The sequence below is a fragment of the Corvus moneduloides genome, chromosome 4 (genome assembly GCF_009650955.1).
Source record: "Corvus moneduloides isolate bCorMon1 chromosome 4, bCorMon1.pri, whole genome shotgun sequence".
Classification (NCBI taxonomy): Eukaryota; Metazoa; Chordata; class Aves; order Passeriformes; family Corvidae; genus Corvus; species Corvus moneduloides.
This window is the reverse complement of record NC_045479.1, coordinates 21,397,293-21,417,148: the sequence shown is the minus strand read 5'-3', so window position 1 is coordinate 21,417,148 and position 19,856 is coordinate 21,397,293. Positions and strand designations below refer to the sequence as shown.

The 19,856-nt window shown below is 42.7% G+C and overlaps 2 protein-coding genes across 3 annotated transcripts in view; one reads left to right on the top strand and one right to left on the bottom strand.

The window, feature by feature from the left end:
* SYN3 (synapsin III) overlaps positions 1–9,191 on the top strand; it is a 188,597-nt gene extending 179,406 nt beyond the window's left edge. For both annotated transcript variants that reach the window (XM_032107131.1, XM_032107132.1), the window contains 3 exons: positions 2,141–2,225; positions 3,702–3,999; positions 4,396–9,191. In XM_032107131.1, coding sequence (XP_031963022.1) covers positions 2,141–2,225; positions 3,702–3,999; positions 4,396–4,528 — 516 coding nt within the window. In that variant the 3' untranslated portion in view covers positions 4,529–9,191. The remainder of the gene's footprint in view (positions 1–2,140; positions 2,226–3,701; positions 4,000–4,395) is intronic.
* On the bottom strand, positions 8,945–19,792 carry FBXO7 (F-box protein 7). Its single transcript, XM_032107130.1, has 9 exons — positions 19,540–19,792; positions 17,929–18,232; positions 16,748–16,975; positions 15,257–15,398; positions 14,702–14,785; positions 12,974–13,066; positions 11,823–11,999; positions 11,113–11,150; positions 8,945–10,759 (listed from the first exon to the last, which is right to left on the bottom strand). The coding sequence occupies exons 1-9, from the start codon at positions 19,659–19,661 to the stop codon at positions 10,355–10,357; spliced, it is 1,593 nt and encodes a 530-aa protein (XP_031963021.1). The 5' UTR covers positions 19,662–19,792; the 3' UTR covers positions 8,945–10,354.
* Positions 19,793–19,856: the final 64 nt, after the last annotated feature.

Below are 19,856 nucleotides of genomic sequence, written 5' to 3'. Positions count from 1 at the left end.
GATAACAGGCAATCAGTCAAAATGACGTAGCTAGTCAAAAAGCCTTAGGCAAGGTAACAGACAAGCTATGAAAGAAAGCATGGAGGGGCTAAAGGGTAAAGCTTTATTGTGTGGCAGAAGCTTACCTCAGATAAAGACATAGATATGAGATTTTAATTCTTGCAAACAGTTAGCAGAGGCTTCAAGGCTACTGAGCCTGGCTGTGTTGATAAATGGGTTGGTTGAGCCCAGGACAGGATAAGATGTTAATGACAAATTTGCTTTCATGCCTTCAACGTGAAACCCAGTTTCGTGGTTACACTGAGGTTCTTCCCTCGCTTCTCTGACCCACCACCAGACTTTCCCTTCACTGTGTCTCTTCCAAAGGCAGAAGACCTTGGGCTGGTCCTCACCCCTTCATCTCTCAGCCTCAAAACTCTGTTTTGCCTTTATCTCTGAGATGCCTTGGTTGACTGTAAGGAAAGTCTGTAGAGGTGAATATGAGATCCAATTCCCTTTCTTTGGCTGGTCTAGTCAGGATGTCTCACAGCATTCAGACAATATATTTCCATCAACACCAAGGCAAGGTTTAGTTCCCAAGCTATGTAGGGCTAGAAGCCATGAATGGAAAATTCCCGGATTTTCCTTCCTGTCCATTTGCAAGTCCCAGACAAATTGTGCAAAAAACGGACGGCCAACTTCATCACATCTTTGTTAGTCAGTTGAAACTAATTTCAATGTTTACAACTATGAAACATTTCTTCCCACTTCCAGAATCACTTAGCTCATTCTCCTGACCTTCCAGGAGCCTTGAAGACCCTTTTATCATGATGTTCTCCATGTAAATAATCCAGCATGTACCAGCCTATCTGTCTTCAGCTTCCCCTGTTTTCATAAACAATTTTGCAATAGGTTTACTCAGGCTTTTGTTAATTTTGGACCAGCCCTTTGCGCAGCAGTTCTGTGTTGCTTAATCTGTTTATTAAAATATCTGTCAAAAAGACTAAACAGCAAGAGAGAAGAAAGAGCAGATGGCACCAAATTATTTGCATTAGTCAGGACCAGGGATGGCAGTGAAGAACATCTGACAGAGCTATGTATGTTCAGTCACCACAACAGCAAATGAGACTCCATATGGAAGACTGAAGGATAAGCTAAGCTGGGGGTAGAGAGACAGCATAAACAATGTGCAGAACTTTCAAGTGGCACCAGCCATTCCCTTGAGAAATACGTTGTCACATACAGGCTAATGAAAACCATTGCTCAGCCTATGGTTGTGTTGACAAGGGAAAAGCAGGAAATTAGGATGCAGGAAAAATGAACTGGCAATGTATACAGAGAACCCAGATATTGCTTCATCTGGAAAAATGTAAGCAGACCCATCTCTGGCATCTGCAGGAGGAATTACAAAGCTGGGAAAGAGAAGTTGGTGATGAAAACAATTAGGGGCTTGGAAATATTCCCATGCAGGGACTGGAGGGATTCTAAAGTCTATTGGCTTTACAAAGGAGGTGAATGAGAGAGAGGGCAATGAAGGTTTACAAAATAATGAATGGCCTAGCATGGGCAGGTTGTGAGAACTAATCTCAAAACTCAGAACAAAGCAATGGAGACAAGAAATGGGAAAGACTGAGGCTGAAAGCTGAGCAAGACTCAAAGGGTCTGGATGTAAATATCTAAATAAAATATCTGGAACTGTTGCAAAGATTTTGTGGAGCAGATAATAAGCTTCATGTTTCAGGGCTGAAGCTGGCCCTTGCTTATTAGCAATCAAGAGGAGACCCCTTAGGGTACAGAGATGATTACTCCATAGACATTTCCATGGTTCATCCCTCCTTCCTTTGGAACATCTGGTGCTGGCAACTGTCCAAAATGGGAGATGGGACTAAGAGAACCCCTCAGGCCAGATACATTTGGTAATTCCTGATTGCCTAAAAAACATTCTAAACTGTAACTTCATTGTTATTCCCTGTGAGCAAACAACTTCTATGCTCTTTATTACTCACCTCTCCATTACGGTCCCATGAGATTTTACCAGCCAGATGCTGCATGTGTGTGAGTGTGTATTTAAGGAACACTTCATGACTCTACAGTTCCTGTATTACTTCAGGGCTTCTCTTTGGGGACTCTGTATTAACTGGATTGGCTTTTTTTCCTCCAGCCTCCACAAGTTCAGCCTGTGTCAATGAAATCTCAGACTGGACCTCCGCTGGGACAACTGTCACAACCACGGCCTCCTCCACAAGGTACAGTTCTCTGAGTCCCATGACAGTGATAACTCTGAGTCTTATCAGTTTGCCTTCCAAATAAAAGGAATCAGGATAAAGGTTTTGCTCATTTTCCAATTCACTGACAAGCAGGCAGCAAATTCAGTGTACTATTAAAGCAGATACTGTCATATCCCACAGCAGCTCAGAAAGTGGGATGATAATTTGATATAGATCCAGTTGATACCCCTGGTACAACTTGGCCCAGCCAAACAAGGCCACTTGAACTGGCACTGGAGCAGGATTCTGGGCTCAGAGTATATTGTGTTTGCACAAAGCTGTGGTGGCTACAAGTGTTAAGAAGTGATGGGAAGATGCTAGTGTTGTCAGGCTCGGAACAGACACCAGTGTTGCAATGCCAGGATCCTTGATCCATCTGTCCAGGAGTTCCCATGTCAGCAAGAGCACATACCCAGCTCCCCCTGACAGCAGAAGCAGGTTTGACTTACATGGCTTGGTCAGAACAACAGGTTTGGCTTATTGTCCTGATGTACACTGAAGCATAGGGCTACCCCGTGGGTGGGTAGCCAGGTCACACCAAACATTCAATTCACATAACTGATTAGACCCTCATTTTTGCCACCTTCCCTTCCTTTCTCCATTTCAACCTTCTACCAAATTAACACCCTCCTCTAATTATCTTTTTCTCATTGGTCACAGTTTTGCTGCATCCAAAATTAGCATTTCTGATACCAAACACATGTATGTAATCTTGGCATTCCATACTATCGATATGAGCTGTTGGCCTTGCAGGGTAGTACTCCCCATCTGTCTCCAGTACTCCCGTTCAATTCTCAGTAAAGCTTTTTCTCACATAACTCCCCGGACCACCTGTGAAATCCAGACAGCCCTCACAACACTACCTGCAACTTTTGTCAGGTTCTCACAGTATTATCTGTCATGTCCAGCAATTTCTCATGTCACATCCAATTGTTTTCCACATCCTCTTCAGTTCTGAGAGTCTGCTACCAAAGCAGCTGAAGCCACCTGGTGATGGTTCTGGAACAGAGGTATGGATAGTGATAGGATGGAGTGCCTCACATCAAACTGCTGGGCCCGTGAAGGGACCACTGGGGTCCCTTACTAAACCAGCAGGGTCAGCTTACATTTCCCACAGAGCTGGTTCTCCAGTGACTCTTCCTTCCCCAAGCAGGAAGCGCTCACCAAGGATAAGAAATACCAGATACATGAAGGGTAAGGCAGGTTGAAGTGATTTCCTTTGGGGAGAGTGGAGGGACTTCTTCAGTGCTGAAGAAGGCAGAGAAATGGACAGCTCTAGAGAGGAGGGCATGACACCAATTTTAGGCCTGTAAAAGAGGGTTTGCCTTATTCTTCTCCATGAAGTTACTCTGAAGAGTCTCTCCTCTTAGCAAAACCTGTCCTTCTGTAGAGATGTTCTGTGCTTGTTGCCCACCACATGCACTTCCTCACATTTATCTCACATGTCCCTTTCAGGCGGACCACGCCAGCCACAAGCATCTCAGCCTCCACGAACAAACGCGCCCCCGCAGCAGCGGCTCTCTCCTCAAGGACAGCAGCCCCAGAGTCCCCAGTCCACTTCCCCTCAGCAGCAAAGGTCACCTGGATCTCCGCAGCAAGTCCGATCAGCAGCTGGGTCCTCTCCAGTCCAGGCCTCCAAGGCAGGCGCGTTCTCTCCACAGCAGCCCAGGCCTCCTGCCCAAGGCCGGGCTCCCAGCCAGCCGAGCCCCACGGAAATGTCCAAGCAGCAAACCACCCCACACCCACACCTGAAGTAAGTGCTCTGACAAACTGCTAGGATCTGTAGATATTAGAAAAAGGCTGTGCAAAAAGCACCCTGAGCTGACATGAAGAACATATCAGATGTTTCGAGGCCGTCTTCTGTATTGGCAGGGAAATTACTTACGGGTTTCCCACAACAGCCTCACCAAATGGCAACTGCATACTTCTAGGCAGATGTTTTCAGTAACACACACCAATTTGGACTAAGCCACTTGCCCATGCCCCATTCTGTCCCACCTCCCCCATTCCTGGATGTCTTAGCACAAGGAGATTTTCCATACCAACCTTTCCTTTCATCCTTGAATTTGTGTGATGAAACACAAAGCATGAGTAACCAGCTTTCAATTCCCATCTTCTCCTGCTGAGTCTGAACTGTTTTCCCTTTCAGTAAATCGCAGTCCCTGACAAACAGCTTCAGCATATCTGAGTCATCTCAGCGAGGAAATGCCACTGAAGATGAAGCAAAAGCTGAGACCATCCGCAACCTGAGGAAATCATTTGCTAGCCTGTTTTCTGATTAACAGTCCCTGCAGCTGGATCTGTGCTTTTGTCAGCCCTCACTCTACATTATGTCATACCTGATGTCATCCTGGAATATACTCAGTGAACCCAGCGATTTACAACTAACACCTGGGTAAAGGGAATTTAGAAAACTATAGTTGTTTTAATACAAAGAAAATATTCGAATAACCGTCTGAGAAGTGACTGTATAAAAGTGTCACTATTTCATTGGGTTTTGTGCATAATCAGAATCACATCTGTTCAAATGACTGAGTTGTAAAGCAAATTTTACTCTTGTTAACCCCTGTGGAGTCAAAACAGTTATGACAGTGCAAACTGGGTTTTATTTTGATTTGTATATAGTCAATACAATTGTTAACTTCCAATTACTGAATTATTGTTAAGGTTAAGCTAAAAAAAAATAAGGCTTCTTTCAGAAACACATGTGCAAAGGTAGAGTCAAGAATAAGTATCCATTGACCAACAAAGTGAGCATGCCTGAGCATGGAAATCCAGTGAAGTGTGGAATTTCATGGTACCAACTTCATAAAAAGTCACTTTTCAGAGAAAAACGATGTTCACGAAAAATATGGTACCAGGCATCAGTAAGCACCAAAGATCACACGAGCAGGTCAGCCAGATGGACTGCTAGTTTGTTCCAGATCACTCTGCTCATAGCAGATAAAACATCTCTGTTTCATGCCTTGCATTTATGTCCCCTGTGTGTGATTCTCAAGTACTAAGAGAAAAATGTCATGTTCTAACCCAGTAGCCTCAGTTCAAAAATAACCTAAGAAGTGAGTCTTCCACACAAAAAACTTCTTCCCCTGCCTCTGAAAACACGAGCTCACATTCACAGTTCACACGAATTCCAGACAAAACCCAGCTAAACTCCAAGTGCTTTGGTGACTTGGTCACATCTGGCTGTGTATGTCCCTCAGGAACATGCTTAATTAATAGCAGAGCTGATGAAGTGCACATAGCTGTGTGCTGAGTGTTCCATAATACTGAATGGACAGGAGTGAAATCCTGTCTCCTGCCTTGAATTCCCACTGACTTTGCTGGGGTGAATGCAAAATGAATGCAAGGTGACAAACCTGAAACAGAATTGGAAAATTATGCTTTACAAGTACGATGACCTGGGTGCATCCAGAGACACCAAGCCACAGGAGGGCACCTTTGGGATTGTCCCAAGCAGGTAACAATCAGTATTAGTTCTCCCTGACCACTCCCAAGAATTATCCTTCCAGAGAAGACAGAGATGGATTTTGCTGGTGTGCTTTTCCTCTAAGCCTGCAGCACTGAACAAAGCTGTGTCTGTGTACATATACTGGAACTGGGACACGACAAAACCCACACAAACTACGTCCATGATTGAAAAAACTCACCCTGGATAAATCCACGTATTTATAGCTATTTATACCAGCTGAGAGCCTACCCCTTGCACCCTGGGAGGTCTGTTTGTAACACATTTAATGCAGGTTCCAGTCCTCATCCCACCTCAACATACAGCTTTGAGGCCAGACTTGACTTTGTGCTTCCCTTGGCAACGTCGCCGTGATGATACTTAGGAATGCCCAGGGAGGTCAGTAAGTTAAAAAAAAATTTGAGCCAATGGCCCAGATCTTTGCTGCCACTTAAACAAGGAGATCCCCAAAGCAGCAAAAGCAACAGCTGCATTTGCCATCTTGGATCTCATGATTCACTGGTGGGAATAAAGCCAAACTAGGAAATCCTTCCTGCATAGTACCTGTAATGAACATCTAAATCCAATGAAGTCATCTGGACCTTGTATGACCTACCCCTGAGCAGGCCTTTGCACATATAATGGCAAGTAACAGCATAGCTTTTCCAGATTGGAAGTCCTCAAGAGACTCATCTGGATCAATGATTTATACCTCAAGTTCAGTATTACAGAACCACCTTACTCTCTGATGGTTTGTCTTCTGTTTCGGGTTTGTTGGTTTTTTTTTTTCCTCAGTTCTGTGCTGTCCTTCAGGGTTTGACATGCAGTTTACAATGTAGCATCATAAATATATATCATCTGAGAAAAAAAAACACAGTCCCTGCTCTTTTGCAGTCTCCAGGAGCAATAAAAGAGTGAGAAATGGCCTTGAGCAAGCACTGTCCCACTGGCAAGAATAGCAGATTAACATGCTTCACATATATGGAGAAGAGGTAATACAACCCTGGCAGGAGAGGATTTCCTTCTGTAACACTTCCCTCAGCATGGTTTATGCCTTCCCCTACTAAATGGTCACCAGAGATGCAGAGACAGAAATGAAAGTTTACTGCAAGAATCCTCAATTGCTTTATCCCCTGAAACTCTACAACTCCCTTACCAACACAACATATACAAAAAAGGAATGGTGACTAGTACGACATGACCCCATAAATCAACAGCAGTCCATCGCTGGAAGTGTAACAGCTGGGTCATTTGCTGAAGCTGCACTTGAACACAGCAGGGCTGTCCTCTGACAGACCACAGGAACAGGAGAGCACTGTCAGCTTTGATACCCAGCAGTGACTCAATCTCTTCATCTGCCTATAGCTCCCAGCTGTCATCTTTCAAGGGACAAGCAAACAGCATTGCATCTCCCCTCCTCCTGGCTTTAAGTTGCAGCATCAAGTACAAACAACAGGCACTCTCAGATTAATTTATTTAGTCCTACTTCCTGAAAAAGCACCTTCAGTTCTATTCACAGAAGTGCTTTAGAACACAGAATTGATTTCCAAAGTTAGAATGATGAAAATCGATGTTGTGTCCTGTAACTGTCCCAACAGTACACTTCAAGTCTACAGCTACGATGCTCACATACTAGATGTTGTGGCTAGCACAAGATTCACAAATGCATCAGCCCATATTCAAGTTATCGCCTTTGATGCTGGCTTTCTACGCCAAAACCCCTACACTCTAAACAAAAGAGGGAATACAAGGGGTATTTTCCTTTTGAATGGGAAGCTAAGGTATACCCAAGAGGCATTTAGGTACCTAAATATAACAGCAGGGGCAGTAAGAAAACAACAGAAAAATTGGTAGAGAGAAGCTACATTTAAATCACAGGGCACACATGTCCCACAGCACACCTTGGGATCTTTCTCACACAGATGTGAAAACTAAGCACCTGGCCAGAGCTTCTTTTGTCCTATTTGCTTTAATTTTCTTTGCATGGAAGCCAGGAAACATGAGTAGGTTTGTGTGTTTGGATTCACCCCATTCAGTAGCTCGGACACAGCTACGACACCCAATTGTATCCACCACCTGGAAAATCAGTTTACATTTCGCTGTTTAGCTACAAACTGAGGAACACCTTGACTTTCTTGTCATAGCTAGGTGTGGTATTTCAAGAGGAATGGAACACACCTTCCCAGGCAAGCTAAGGTCCAAAAGAACAGCAGTCCTACTTGTAAATGCAGTGGTATTTTACCATCTTCCACTAGTCACAAGCAGGTACGCGAGACCCCACACCTTGTGTACGGCTCAGTTGCTTCATCTGGTTAGCTTAAAGTTTCATGAATAAGATAAAACAATACACAGAAAAGCCAAGGATAATAGTTCCTTATTTCCAAGTGACTTAGTAGCAATCTTTACAGTGCTGCATACTGATGAACAGCACAGGTAAGGAATGCTCATCTTCAGGCATTTCATCTTTTGTGTTTTCTCTCTTGCAGTTTGCAACAGCAATGACAAATACACTTGACTTAGGCAAATAAACAAAGCAAGCAGCTAGTTTTCAAGTATTTCCTACGTTTTGTCTTCTAATTTTATACTGTTGGTCCTGAGATACTCACTTTATACCCTGTTTTATGAATAACAGGAACTCCTCTTTAAGGAACTTTACAGTTCCAGCTAAGTCAGGTTCCTTAATCTTTGGCTCACAATACCTTTACTACAATGTGAAGGACAACAAAAAAGGAAGGAATATCTTCAGGTCACTTTGTGATTGTCTTCACGGCAAAAAGGGACCAATTCCAGAGCAGCACACAGCTTGCCAGCAGGGCAAACCACGTGACTGTCATGGAGGCATTGGCAATGTGAGTACCACTGCCACCACAAAATTAACTTCTCACATGCATTATGTGATCACTGTTCCCAGAAATAGCTTGGGGAAAAAAGGAAAAGGATATTTCATGAATTATTTTATCAGTTAAAGCTCTATAATCTTATCTGAACATTATGCATTGCTGAAGCACTAATCACAAGGACAAAATTATGCAAGACAAGTGCAGTGTAGATTTCCCTTTTTTACAATCAGTGGAATATAAAGAATTGCTGTAAACTCTAAGAGGTCTGACTATACATTTCACTTGTGAAAATTCTTTTGGAACAAAGCAATTCAACCACTGAAGGCAAATGTTAAAAGTTAAGGCTAATCTTGGTAGTGAAGGAAAACTATTGCTGTGAAGTAGAAAAGGGAAGAAAGAAGCAATACAACTTTTGACAGCAAAATAAAGTATTATATTTTACTTCCACTGGCAAAACTTCCTGACCTTATTGAAGTCAGCTGATTTTATACAAAACAAGATGAACCACTGAAATATCACCTGAAAAAGCACATAAGTTTTACTGATTAAATAGCTTGTATTTAACAGGAAATGTCATTCCATTTCCAGGTGGAATTTCAAAAAAGTTTTAGAAAATAATATCAGTTGTCACAACAGTCATCAGTACCATTTACATTTATAGAAACAATTAGATCAATCATCTTAAAAAATACATAAGAAATTAAAAGTTCTAGCAAAGTTTAGTCATTCCAGTCTTCCTTTAACTGAGCTCCAGCATCAGCCTGCAGGTCTCACGAGGAGACTTTAACAGTGGTCTTGTTAGCTGCTCAATAGTTAATAAGACAACACTTGAAAGGTGCTCGTAACATGCTACAACACATTTCCTTTTGGCAAGATATAATCTGATACTTAAGTAATGGAATTAAACAGAATTTACTGAAGTCAGAATTCATTCTGCTTCTCATGTTGTTGTAATCCCATTTCCACTGCAACCAGGTCAGCCTATTTAATTCTTTAAGTAAGTCAGAGAGGGAGAAAAGATGCATTTTCACACCACTTTTAGTTCAAACAGAGTAAATGCAGTCATGTACTACAGATCCTTATTTGTAAAGTCAAGGAGAAAGTCAAAAGTTTTGCTGCTGATTCTTTGTAAAATTGCTCTGCTTCTGCTTAGACTTCTGAGTTGCACCGTAGCATGACTTTACTCAGTTGTTTGTAAAATGAATTTACTTGTGTTCTAATATTTCCATTATAAAGAAAATCCCTTTGCTGTGTTCTTTGTGCATTAAGTAACAATACAAAAACGCTTTTTACCTAATAAAGGAAAAAGGAAACAACTCCTTTAAAACTTTCCATGAACACACATCTACCATAAGTGGCAGTATCCTGTTCTATGTGGTACACGGTAACTTTTTTGTTAATAAAGACTATTACTGAGTTGGGTAGATTTTAAACAAAACCTTTCATCCTGGCAATTTAGTAAAACTCTTCAAATAAGACAGACAAGTAGAGAGTTAGTATTTAAAGTGCTCTTTATCTGATGCAGTAAGGATTTGGCCAGTATCCTGGTCTCTAAGTAGCACTTCACAGACGATTAAGGGCAAGGAGGGGGGGAAGCAGAACAAACTGCTCTAAGTCGTAGCTCTGTGAGGAACAGACCTTAAGTGCCAGGTGGTACAGCACTACCAGAGCACAAAACAAACCCAGCCTCTGTAGTTGGGACATTACCATGCACACATGTTCTTGAGACAATCTGAAGGCAGATGTTAGTGCCTGGGATTTGCAATCAGTTAGAAAGCAAGCTCAGCAACTACAAAACTCCCTGCAGGAAAAAGCAGCGATCAAATGAATGCACGGCGAATGTCCATGGGGCGGCCCCGGCTGGGTCGAGGTGAAAACCTGTCACTGGGACCAACTCGTCCTGGAAGCGTGGGGTTTGCTCCAGGCAGGGAGCCAATTGGGTCAAAATGTGGTCTGAATGGAGGAAACTGACCTGGTGCTTCTCCCTGGCCAGGAATGAGTGAGTTAATTGGGTCTCCAACATATGGAAGCGTTGGTCTCTCATCATATTCTCCCCCAATGATCATTGGGGGATAGATTGGATTTGATGGGAATGGGTTGGGTGGAAAGGGATTAGGATAGAATGGGTTGGGATGAAAGGGGATTGGATGAGGTATAGGGGGCAGAAGCATCATGTGCCTCCATCTCAGGGCCTCCTTCTTCTGTTTCAACTTTTTCTTGTATAGCTGCAGACAGAAAAAAAGGCATTTTGAAGCTAAGTGTTCCAGCTTCAGCACCTGCATTCAGTTTTACAGCACTTTTCAAAAAAGCACTCCTCACCAGTCTGAAAACCCAGAGCAGCAATTCCCCTGCCCACCAAAGACCAGGCACAGCATCTTTGGAAGATCTCTTAACACACAATTTGAGCATGCACCACGTAACTTGTTGATGCTCCTTTAACCTGGTCTGACCAACATGCACACACAGAAAACCACACTTTGAAGCTAAACTTTAACTCAAAGTTACTGTCTCCCAAAGTCTATACTTAATTCTCAAACTAAGATTGATCTCAGAGAAATTCTATAAAAAAGCCACCTACTTCTTTCCAGTCTGTGTCACGAGGCCTTGCAATAGGATCTACAAAGAGAAGCAAAAAATTACAAAAAGCAACAGATCTTGTGCCACAGATACCTGCAGTTTGTCAGAACTCAAAGAATAACCAAGATACAAAAAACCACTTCGGGTCAATATGTCTTTTCATAAAGATAATGCATCTTAAAAAATATAAAGCTCCAGGTCCATTCAATAGGTAATCTACTTGCACACCCATTCAATGTAAAGCATCATCTCCAAATGTTATTAAACAGAGAAATCCCAGAAACATTGTCCCTGCCTTTGCCTTCTGACCGCACTTCCCTTGATTACCTCTGTTTCTTCACTCTCTTGTGAGAAATTGAAGCAGGAATGTATCTTCCCTCCACTTCCTAAAATATGCAGTAGCCAATACACCAAGGTAGCAAAGGAAACAGATGAAAACAAGGAAAGCCTGCACCACATAATGGGAAGAACCACATGGAGCAGCAGTAGTGGCTCAGAAGATTGCCAACAATTTTCCTTGGCAGAAAACTGTGCATCCTGCTGAATCACACCTGACCAGCTGTACTGGTTAGTATCACAAACAACTGCATTTACTCACAGTGTTTAAACATCATTATTGGTTGCCTGAGGAGCCTCTTATCAAAACCTGTCAGACCTAATCCCTCTGTTAACAGGGGAATGTAACCAGAAAAAGAGGTGTCTCGACATTACCTCGGAAATCCCGCAGATACATAAACCTCCAGAGAAGCTGGTCATTGGAAGCTGTGTAGAGATCACGGCAAACGGCAGAGAGAGAGATGAGGGAACGGACATCCAGAAGTCTGAAAATCCGAAGCTTGAGCTCAAGAGGAAGGACCACTAACCCAAACACATCTGGTAAGTTCAAAGCTAGAGAAAGAAGAAAGTAAGTTCAGAAAAAATAGAGTAAACTCAACACCACTGAGGTAGTGGTTCTATCTCTAAAGACCCTAAAAGAAAAAAGAACATAATCTTTCCCCTACATCCTCTCCCTTTGATGCCTGAGTTACATCACTTTTCTGAGCAACTACTGTGATATTGCAAAACAGATCTCTTACAACTCTAACTACACTTGTAAGGTGCACAAAATAGGGCAAATGACACTTTATACTGAGCACTACACCTAAGAAACATTCCACACACCAAAGTGTGCTTATAGGCTACAGAGCTAAGGAATAAGTAAAGAAAAAAAAAGACCTGCCCAACTTCATGAGCTTGCAAAAAACCAGAAATACAGGGCACATGACTCGCATAAAACCTTCATGCACTGAAGTCTAGAGGGAATTCCACTGAATTCAGAATACAGAGCTGAGACCTTTTATGGCAGTAACTATGCAGACAAAGCTTGGCTTCCTACTGCTTTACAAACACTGGGTTACTTCCCACCATCCTCTCCAAGCCCTCAATGACCAGTTCCTAATAAGACCACTCCTGAGGTCAGACTTCCAAATATGATGCTAAATAAATTTTTCTGTTTTGACAAAGAAATAGATCAAAACTCAAGAACTATTGCTACAAAATTACTGTAGTAGGATTTCCTCATCGTTATGCATGGAAAACAGCCACTCCATTTCCATCTCTGAAGTGAGACTAAAGCAATCAAAATTAAAACCATAATTATATTAACATTTTCTGAGTTACAAAGATTAACATTTTTGAGTTACAAAGATAATATTTTAATGCTAAATTTCTTTACCATGTATATATTACTTTGTGTTTACTCTTTATATGCCTATCACTGAACAGCTGTTTCTAACACTTTTCCTTCAAGCCTTTAGATAGACCCCCTTCCTTCCATCCTCAAAAATTAAGTACCATCTCTAATTGTAAATATTTTCTCTCACCTTGTCGGGCAGCAGCCAGGAGAGAGTAAACCAGCTGGTCTTTAAAGAGACGGGATAATTTCTGAAGATCTTTGTAAACACCTGCAACCTTCTCTATCAAAGAAGGGAGAGAAAAAGCTTAAATTCAAGAGATTATAATGCAAAAATTACATAAGAATTACAGTTTTCTTATTAGCACAACTTCAATCTGCCTGTGGTCTTGATGGGAGCAGCTCTGCTGCTAGAGTAACTATCCTGCAACAAGTCAATCATTGACAAACTAGAGGCCAGTTCCATGGTCAGGTTAAGCTTTCCCTTTGGCCTTAAAAAGCACAATTAAGGGAGAGACCTGAGTTCTCTGCAAAGAAACTGACTCTGAAGGTGTCAGAGCTTCCTTTGTCATATTTCAAAGCTCCTGCCCTACATAAACCTATGTTCTAAAAGCCTGCAAGCTTCATTTCTCTGACAGAAGTATTTTTCTTTTCTGTTCCCTGAAGAAAGAGGAGCCGGGAGACTTTACTGGTGTATTGGACACATTTCAGCACTCAGCTCTTCTACAGCCTTTCAATTAGACTTGTACATCAGTGACTACACAGAACATAGGAAACTGAGTCAGCCTGGACTGCCAATAAAGCAGCTCATATCCTTCTGAGAATGTAAGGGTGGTCAGGTCTGTGCTCACAAGGATCTACATCAATCTGCCCTTCTCTCCTCCCTCACTTTAGTCTTCCCTCTAATCCTGCCACTCTGGAGAAACCTATGTGGTCAGCACATGTTTCCTGACAAAAAGAATTTAACAACTATGGTGCCACAACAAGGGTGGAGGTACCATCAACTTCTGAAGTCCTGAGCTGCCAGGCAGAAAGGGGATATCACCCAGCACTGATGTCCCAGAGATTCACACGTGTCCGTCTCCCGCACTTTCACATGTGGGAGGAAAATAACTTTAAGGGATGGGACTATGCAACTACACGAATTTATTGTTTAAAATAACAAACGCATCAGTCAAGGAGTGAGATTTTACAACACCTCTGAGTAATGGTGACTAGTGACAAGATTTAGGGTTACATCGTAATTTATAACTTTCTAATCCAATAGATACTTAAAATGACACTTTTAGATTAATGACCTATCACCTGTGGCACTTCTCACTGCAATGCAGCTATGTCTTGACCAATAACTTCTCATGTCACGTACACACAGTTGTCTCTCTTATACCATCTACATTCTTAAACTATATAAAATCACACTATTATATTTTAAAACCCTTCACCAAAACACCCAGTGTACAATTTTACTTATAATGATAGGAACACAAGTTTGTAATCCTTTTGCTTAAAGTCCACAAATCTCTGTCAATTAAGCCAGACCTAGTCTCTTCCAGGGTTGTAAATCAAAGCCTCCTTTAATTGCAGGAGTTTCTACTCCTCTGTCTCCCACACACACATGTGCTTAAGACCTCATAAATAACAGGCATATGGGCCGAAGGCTAAACTGAGCTTTGAGAGGTTCTTTCCTTACCTTGTTAATCCAAGAAATACAATTTGTGCTAATAACAAAGTATGAGTAAATGGCTACACTCCGAATTCCTCTTACCACAAGGTTACGACTAACCCAAATGGTAACCACATTTTTATTCTTTTTTGTTATTCTGTACCTATCTGGTGCTCTACTAAAGCATATTCTTACCCACTGTGTCACTTCTTTACTTTTCAATTTACTACTATGAGTATCATAGCTCAGACATACCTGGATCCTGAAAGCAAACAAAGGATGATGGCAATAGCTGGATTCTCTTAACACTTTTAATCTCTTCATTGATTTTTAATGTTGCTACAAATATAAGAAAGAAAGACATTTCAGAATTTAAAATCCAGTGAGACAACAAAGACCACTTCATTACTGAAGTAATACACAGTCTGAAATTGTAAGTCTTGCAAATAACATAAAAGAAGCCAAAACATTGTAGCTGATGCAAATCTACTTCCTTCATGTCTGGCAATGTGTACCAAAGCTCCTGTGAAATTAGACAACAAACATATTTCTACAATATTGCAATGAAAAGGCCAGGTGAATCTCCTAAGGATTAATCTGTTACAACAACTGGGAAATAAACAGTTAACACAGAGACTAGAAATGCCAAGAGTATTCAGCATCAGGAAGTGGCAACTCCTGCACCTCAGCAACCCAAGTAATAAAGGTGTAGTTCAAAGCAGAGCACACAAAGGACACTTAAGTTTTCTCTTCCTAAACAATGGTGATACTTAGGAACGTGCATCCAGGATAAAGACATTACTGACTTACCATTAATAGCAATAAGCTCTCCCAGAGGCACACAAGTCAAACCAGCAGAACCTTCTCCACAAAGGGGATGTGTGTACTGTAGCTTATAAATACCATTCCCTCTCCATTTCTCTGGCATAGAGACTGCCTTGGCTTCTATCCCCTACAAATGCAAAGGGGTAACAAACACACTGTCATACTTCTGCAATGTGCCAATGCTGAGGGGTGAGAAAAGGATTAGAAGTTAGGAAATGGCAGAATGATGTTTGCAATTCAACTCTTAGGTCAGTCCTAATGCACATTATGACACAGTGATTACGAATATGTCTGATTCTACACTATTTTCCCCAAAACTAACAACAAATCTAAGTGAAGTTCAGTAAATTTTTCGTCCTGATAGGAAAGGACGTTCAGTGAGCACTCACACCTATTTCTTTGAGACACATCCATCCATTCCAACATTCTGACAATTCCACATAACTAACTTGCTGCACAAAAAAAAAAAAAAAAAAAAAAAATTTATTGTACCTTTTCTGTGAACTTACAGTATTTGACAGGGCTTTAGAATCATAGTTTGAAGTTAATTAGAAAATCTGAGTCAACTAACAGGCTGGCTTTCAATTTCAGCATGAAGAGGCTCAGATGGAATTTCAGAGGTACTGATACAGATACAATGTAACCACAAGTGAAAGTAGATTCTTTCTTTTCTCTTAAATCTGCACGGCAATCATCCTTCCTACCTCCAAGCCTGCTCACTGACATAACCAAACTTCATCCCCAGGGGCAAATGTATTCTTTACACAGTATTTCAAATTAGGGGGATGCAATGAACTTAGCATATTTATTAAATTGGTATTGGTCAACCTGACACCCACATGTGCTTAGTAAGCCTCACTGCAAGAAAAAATACGAGAATCTAAACACCTGCCCAAGACCAAGTCTTTTTCTGCACATTCAGCCACATATTAGTAAACATAAAATGCAAATGCAAAGGGAAAAAGTGAATCCATACTTCGTACAGACATACTGCCATAGGTGCTCGAGTATGATACCTCTATAGATTAGTAGAACCAAAGACAAACATGACACTTAGCTGAATATGGAAGTAGAGGCAGTGCTTTGGCAGACCTAGGCCTCATTAAGCACCACTTGACAGGATAGCACTGAGACAACGCTGACTCTTAAGGCAGTACTTTGGGGAAGTGCTACAATCTAAGCACATCAGCACATGCTCAATAGTGTAAGGCAGGAGCAGGAGGTTCAGCTGGGTCCCTGTGAGGCTGAGGACCAAAACAAACACAGGTACAGGCCTCTTCTTCCACACCTAGAAGCTGCTCTATCTTTAGCCTGAAGACTTTCTGGTCAGGGAAATTAGAGAAGCTGATCCTTCAGCAGCCCCTGCAGCCAACTGATATATACAAAGGCAGAAGCAGATCCTCAGATGCATCTTGTATATTCCACAGCTTCCCTACACTGACCCAGAAATTGCTGTTTGGTGGTGCACCTACCTACCTGAGGTACATAGCCTGTTTCCATCATGAGAAGATGAACCAGAACGATCAAGGCATCAGTGGCACTGGTACAGTCAGCAGAAAGGTAGAGCATCTCTAAGGAATGGGGTATTTCACCATCAGCAGCTTCACTGCACAGCATGGGTTCAGAGGGATAGGAACCTGTACCTTCTTCCAGGTCAGCATCTTCTGGGACTAATCCAGAAGGAAATTCTAGGCTGGATCCTGCCTTCAGGGGAAAGCAAAACATATGTCAGAAATTACACCTCTATATACATCATCATTAAACATCTGTTTATTCCAGCCTGATTTCCCATACAAGTTGTACAGATTCACTATACCTCCATATTCTAGCATTCCAGATGGAGACTGGAACTATACATGTAGCCTTTGTATTTTTTAATCTTTATAATGCAAACCCTTCATGAAAGAGTGTTATTTTATTGCATATACTAACTAAAGACAAAGTGATCATAATATATTAAACCTTCATCTGAATTTTTGCAACATACACAGGAATAATTTAATCACTGTACTATCACCATTTATTTGAACTTAGCCAATATGCATGGCAAGTAACCAAAATGGTAACTTGGGCTGCCAACAAACACAACAGGCCTAAAAAGCAGGGGTGGGGAGAAATCAATCAATGGAGTGCACCTGCTGCCACTTGAGGAGGGCTGTGGCTTCACTGTAGCTTCCTTTATTCTACCAAAATCATAGCCTGTTATTAGTAACTGACAAAACTACGCAGACACTTTATTTAAAAGAAGTAGAATGAAACCTGTAAACAGATTTACCTAAGGGAAGGGTCAGGAAAGGGGGTAAGAAAAAGAGCCTATCTTCCGACAGTGCCTGTTGCATCTGCTCCTATCTAGAATCAGTTTCCTCAAGAAAATAGCACTGAGGCAGGTAAGAAATGTAATCCTTACTTCCTTAAGTGTATGTTCCAGCAAAAACATTTACTCCTGAAACACTTTGAGCTCTCTGAATTAGCTTCTGTGCCACAGTAAAATACAATGAATAGAGATGAATGTCCATTCAAATAACTGAATATATATCAGGCAAATATAAGGAGCCAAATATTCTGAAGAGATTATCTCCTAAGTAGTACAGCAACTGACACAACAGGATACCTTCTTTTTTGCCCTGTGCTGTACAGGAAAATTCTCGTGTACTTACCCTCTCATCACTCTCTTGAACTTCCACCTGAGCCTTCTCATTGTTAGACTGCTCATTCTGCCCTTCTCCTTTTGGACTGTTGGCCTGACTTTTGTTGGGGGTCAAGGTGGACGGCTCATGACCATTCTGAAATGGTGGAGGAGCAGAAGGAGGTGGAGGAGGAGGTAGGCTGGGTTGTCCATCTGGCTCTTCTAGTAGTAAGCAAATCAAATCACCAGAAACAATCCCGTAGGAAGCTAAGGTCTTCTGATCCTCTGTGAGAGCATCTTTTCTGTTCAATGTTATTGAAAATGTGGTATCAGAACTGCAAAATAATTAAAAAAAACAAAAACGTAAGGAAACATGGTTGGCTGACCCTGGATAGCCACCCACTGGACATGGCAACTGGTACTTTGGTTTAGTTGATCTGGTAGTGATTGGTCGAAGATGGATTTGATGATTTTGGAGCTCCTTTCCAACCTTAATGGCTCTATAATTCTACAGTTAGAAATGCATACTGTATATTACAAGAGTATTGTGCCATGCAGCTTAATCCATTACTAATTACCTACATGTTAAAGAAATAGTGAAATAGATAGAGATAGAAAAAAGATTGTATGAAATTATTTCCCCACATTTCTTGCCAAGTACATTTTAAGTTGCTGTAGCTGCTTGGTAAATAAAACTTCATTTACAGAAATTGCTCATAAAACAGTTATGAAAGAAAGCAAACAAGTGCCCTTCAAAATAGAAGGTATCACAGCTAGGAAAACGAGCTCTAAATAACTACTGCCTCAGATTATTTAAAAATAAATAGTGTTGAAGGCTCAACCACCTTGCTTTCCCATCGAGCTAAACATTAATTTCAAAGATCAGCAGCTGTCCTATAGAATGCTAGCTGCAAATGAGGGTAATAAAATAAGATGCTTCAGGCCAAAAAAAAACCCCCAGAAATGAAACTGGTTAGCAGGGAAGCAGCTACCCAGTATCAGCTATAAAATACACCCACTGCAGCAAGACAAGCAGTAACTTCAGATTCCTCCTGCCCACACTGCTGTGTGAATCACCAGTGAAACACCAGCACGTCGGACCTAATTAAAGGTTTGTGATACAAACCCTTCAGCCACCATCAGAAAACGCTCCCCTTTTACAGGCGGTTCTTAAAGCGATTCTGCAGGCTTTACTCTCCTACGGAGGATGCCGTGAGTTGCTCACAGATAAAACGTTTATGAAACTGAAACCGAGATTCTCCAGGAAGCCGGAGAGAAGTGCAAAACTGAGACCCTACAGCATTCTGTAACATAAGTACCGCGCAGAAATCTCAGTCAGCTCTGGCCGAGCATTTCACAGCGGAGCACGCCCGAAGTTTTGCCTTCCCGTTCCGCAGCGCCCAGCCGGGAAGCAGCGCTGGTCCCGCGGCGGGGCAGGCGCTCCGCGAGCGATCCCCGCCACGCGCCGCCGGGCCGCAGCAGCGCCGCCCCGCCCGCAGGGGGCAGCACCGCGCCCGCGGGGCCGGGGGGCAGATCCCTCCCCCCGCACCGCGTGGTACGGCCCCGCCGACCCGGCCCGCGCACGGCCGGCATCACCTCCCCCCCCCGGCACCCCCTCACGATGGTTCGCTCCGCTCGCTACCTGTACCCCCAGGCGGGCAGCAGGGCCAGGCGCAGCTGCGCGCGCAGCTCCCCCAGCGTTGGCTCCGCCCCCTGCACCTCCAGGGCTGCCGTTCGCTTCTGCAGCCGAACGCGGAGCTTCATGGCGGCAGCGGGACGGGGTGGGGTCTCCGCCCCCACTTCGCGCCCCGAGCGGGCCCCGCCGGGCAGCGGCGCCGGGAAAGGTGGCGGCGGGGCGCGGGCGCAAGGGCTGCCGGGCCGGGCCGTTGTTTTGGTTGTCGCGGCCCCGCCTCCGGGGCTCGCGGCACGCCCCCGATCGCTGTCTCGGCGTCCCGCGTT

Coding starts and splice junctions, on each gene's coding strand:
- FBXO7 (XM_032107130.1), bottom strand. CDS start 19,661: ATGAAGCTCCGCGTTCGGCTGCAGAAGCGAACGGCAGCCCTGGAGGTG. Junction 14,786..15,256: donor AGAGCTTATTGCTATTAATG/GTAAGTCAGTAA, acceptor TTATATTTGTAG/CAACATTAAAAATCAATGAA. Junction 10,760..11,112: donor GTGACACAGACTGGAAAGAA/GTAGGTGGCTTT, acceptor TTCTGTCTGCAG/CTATACAAGAAAAAGTTGAA.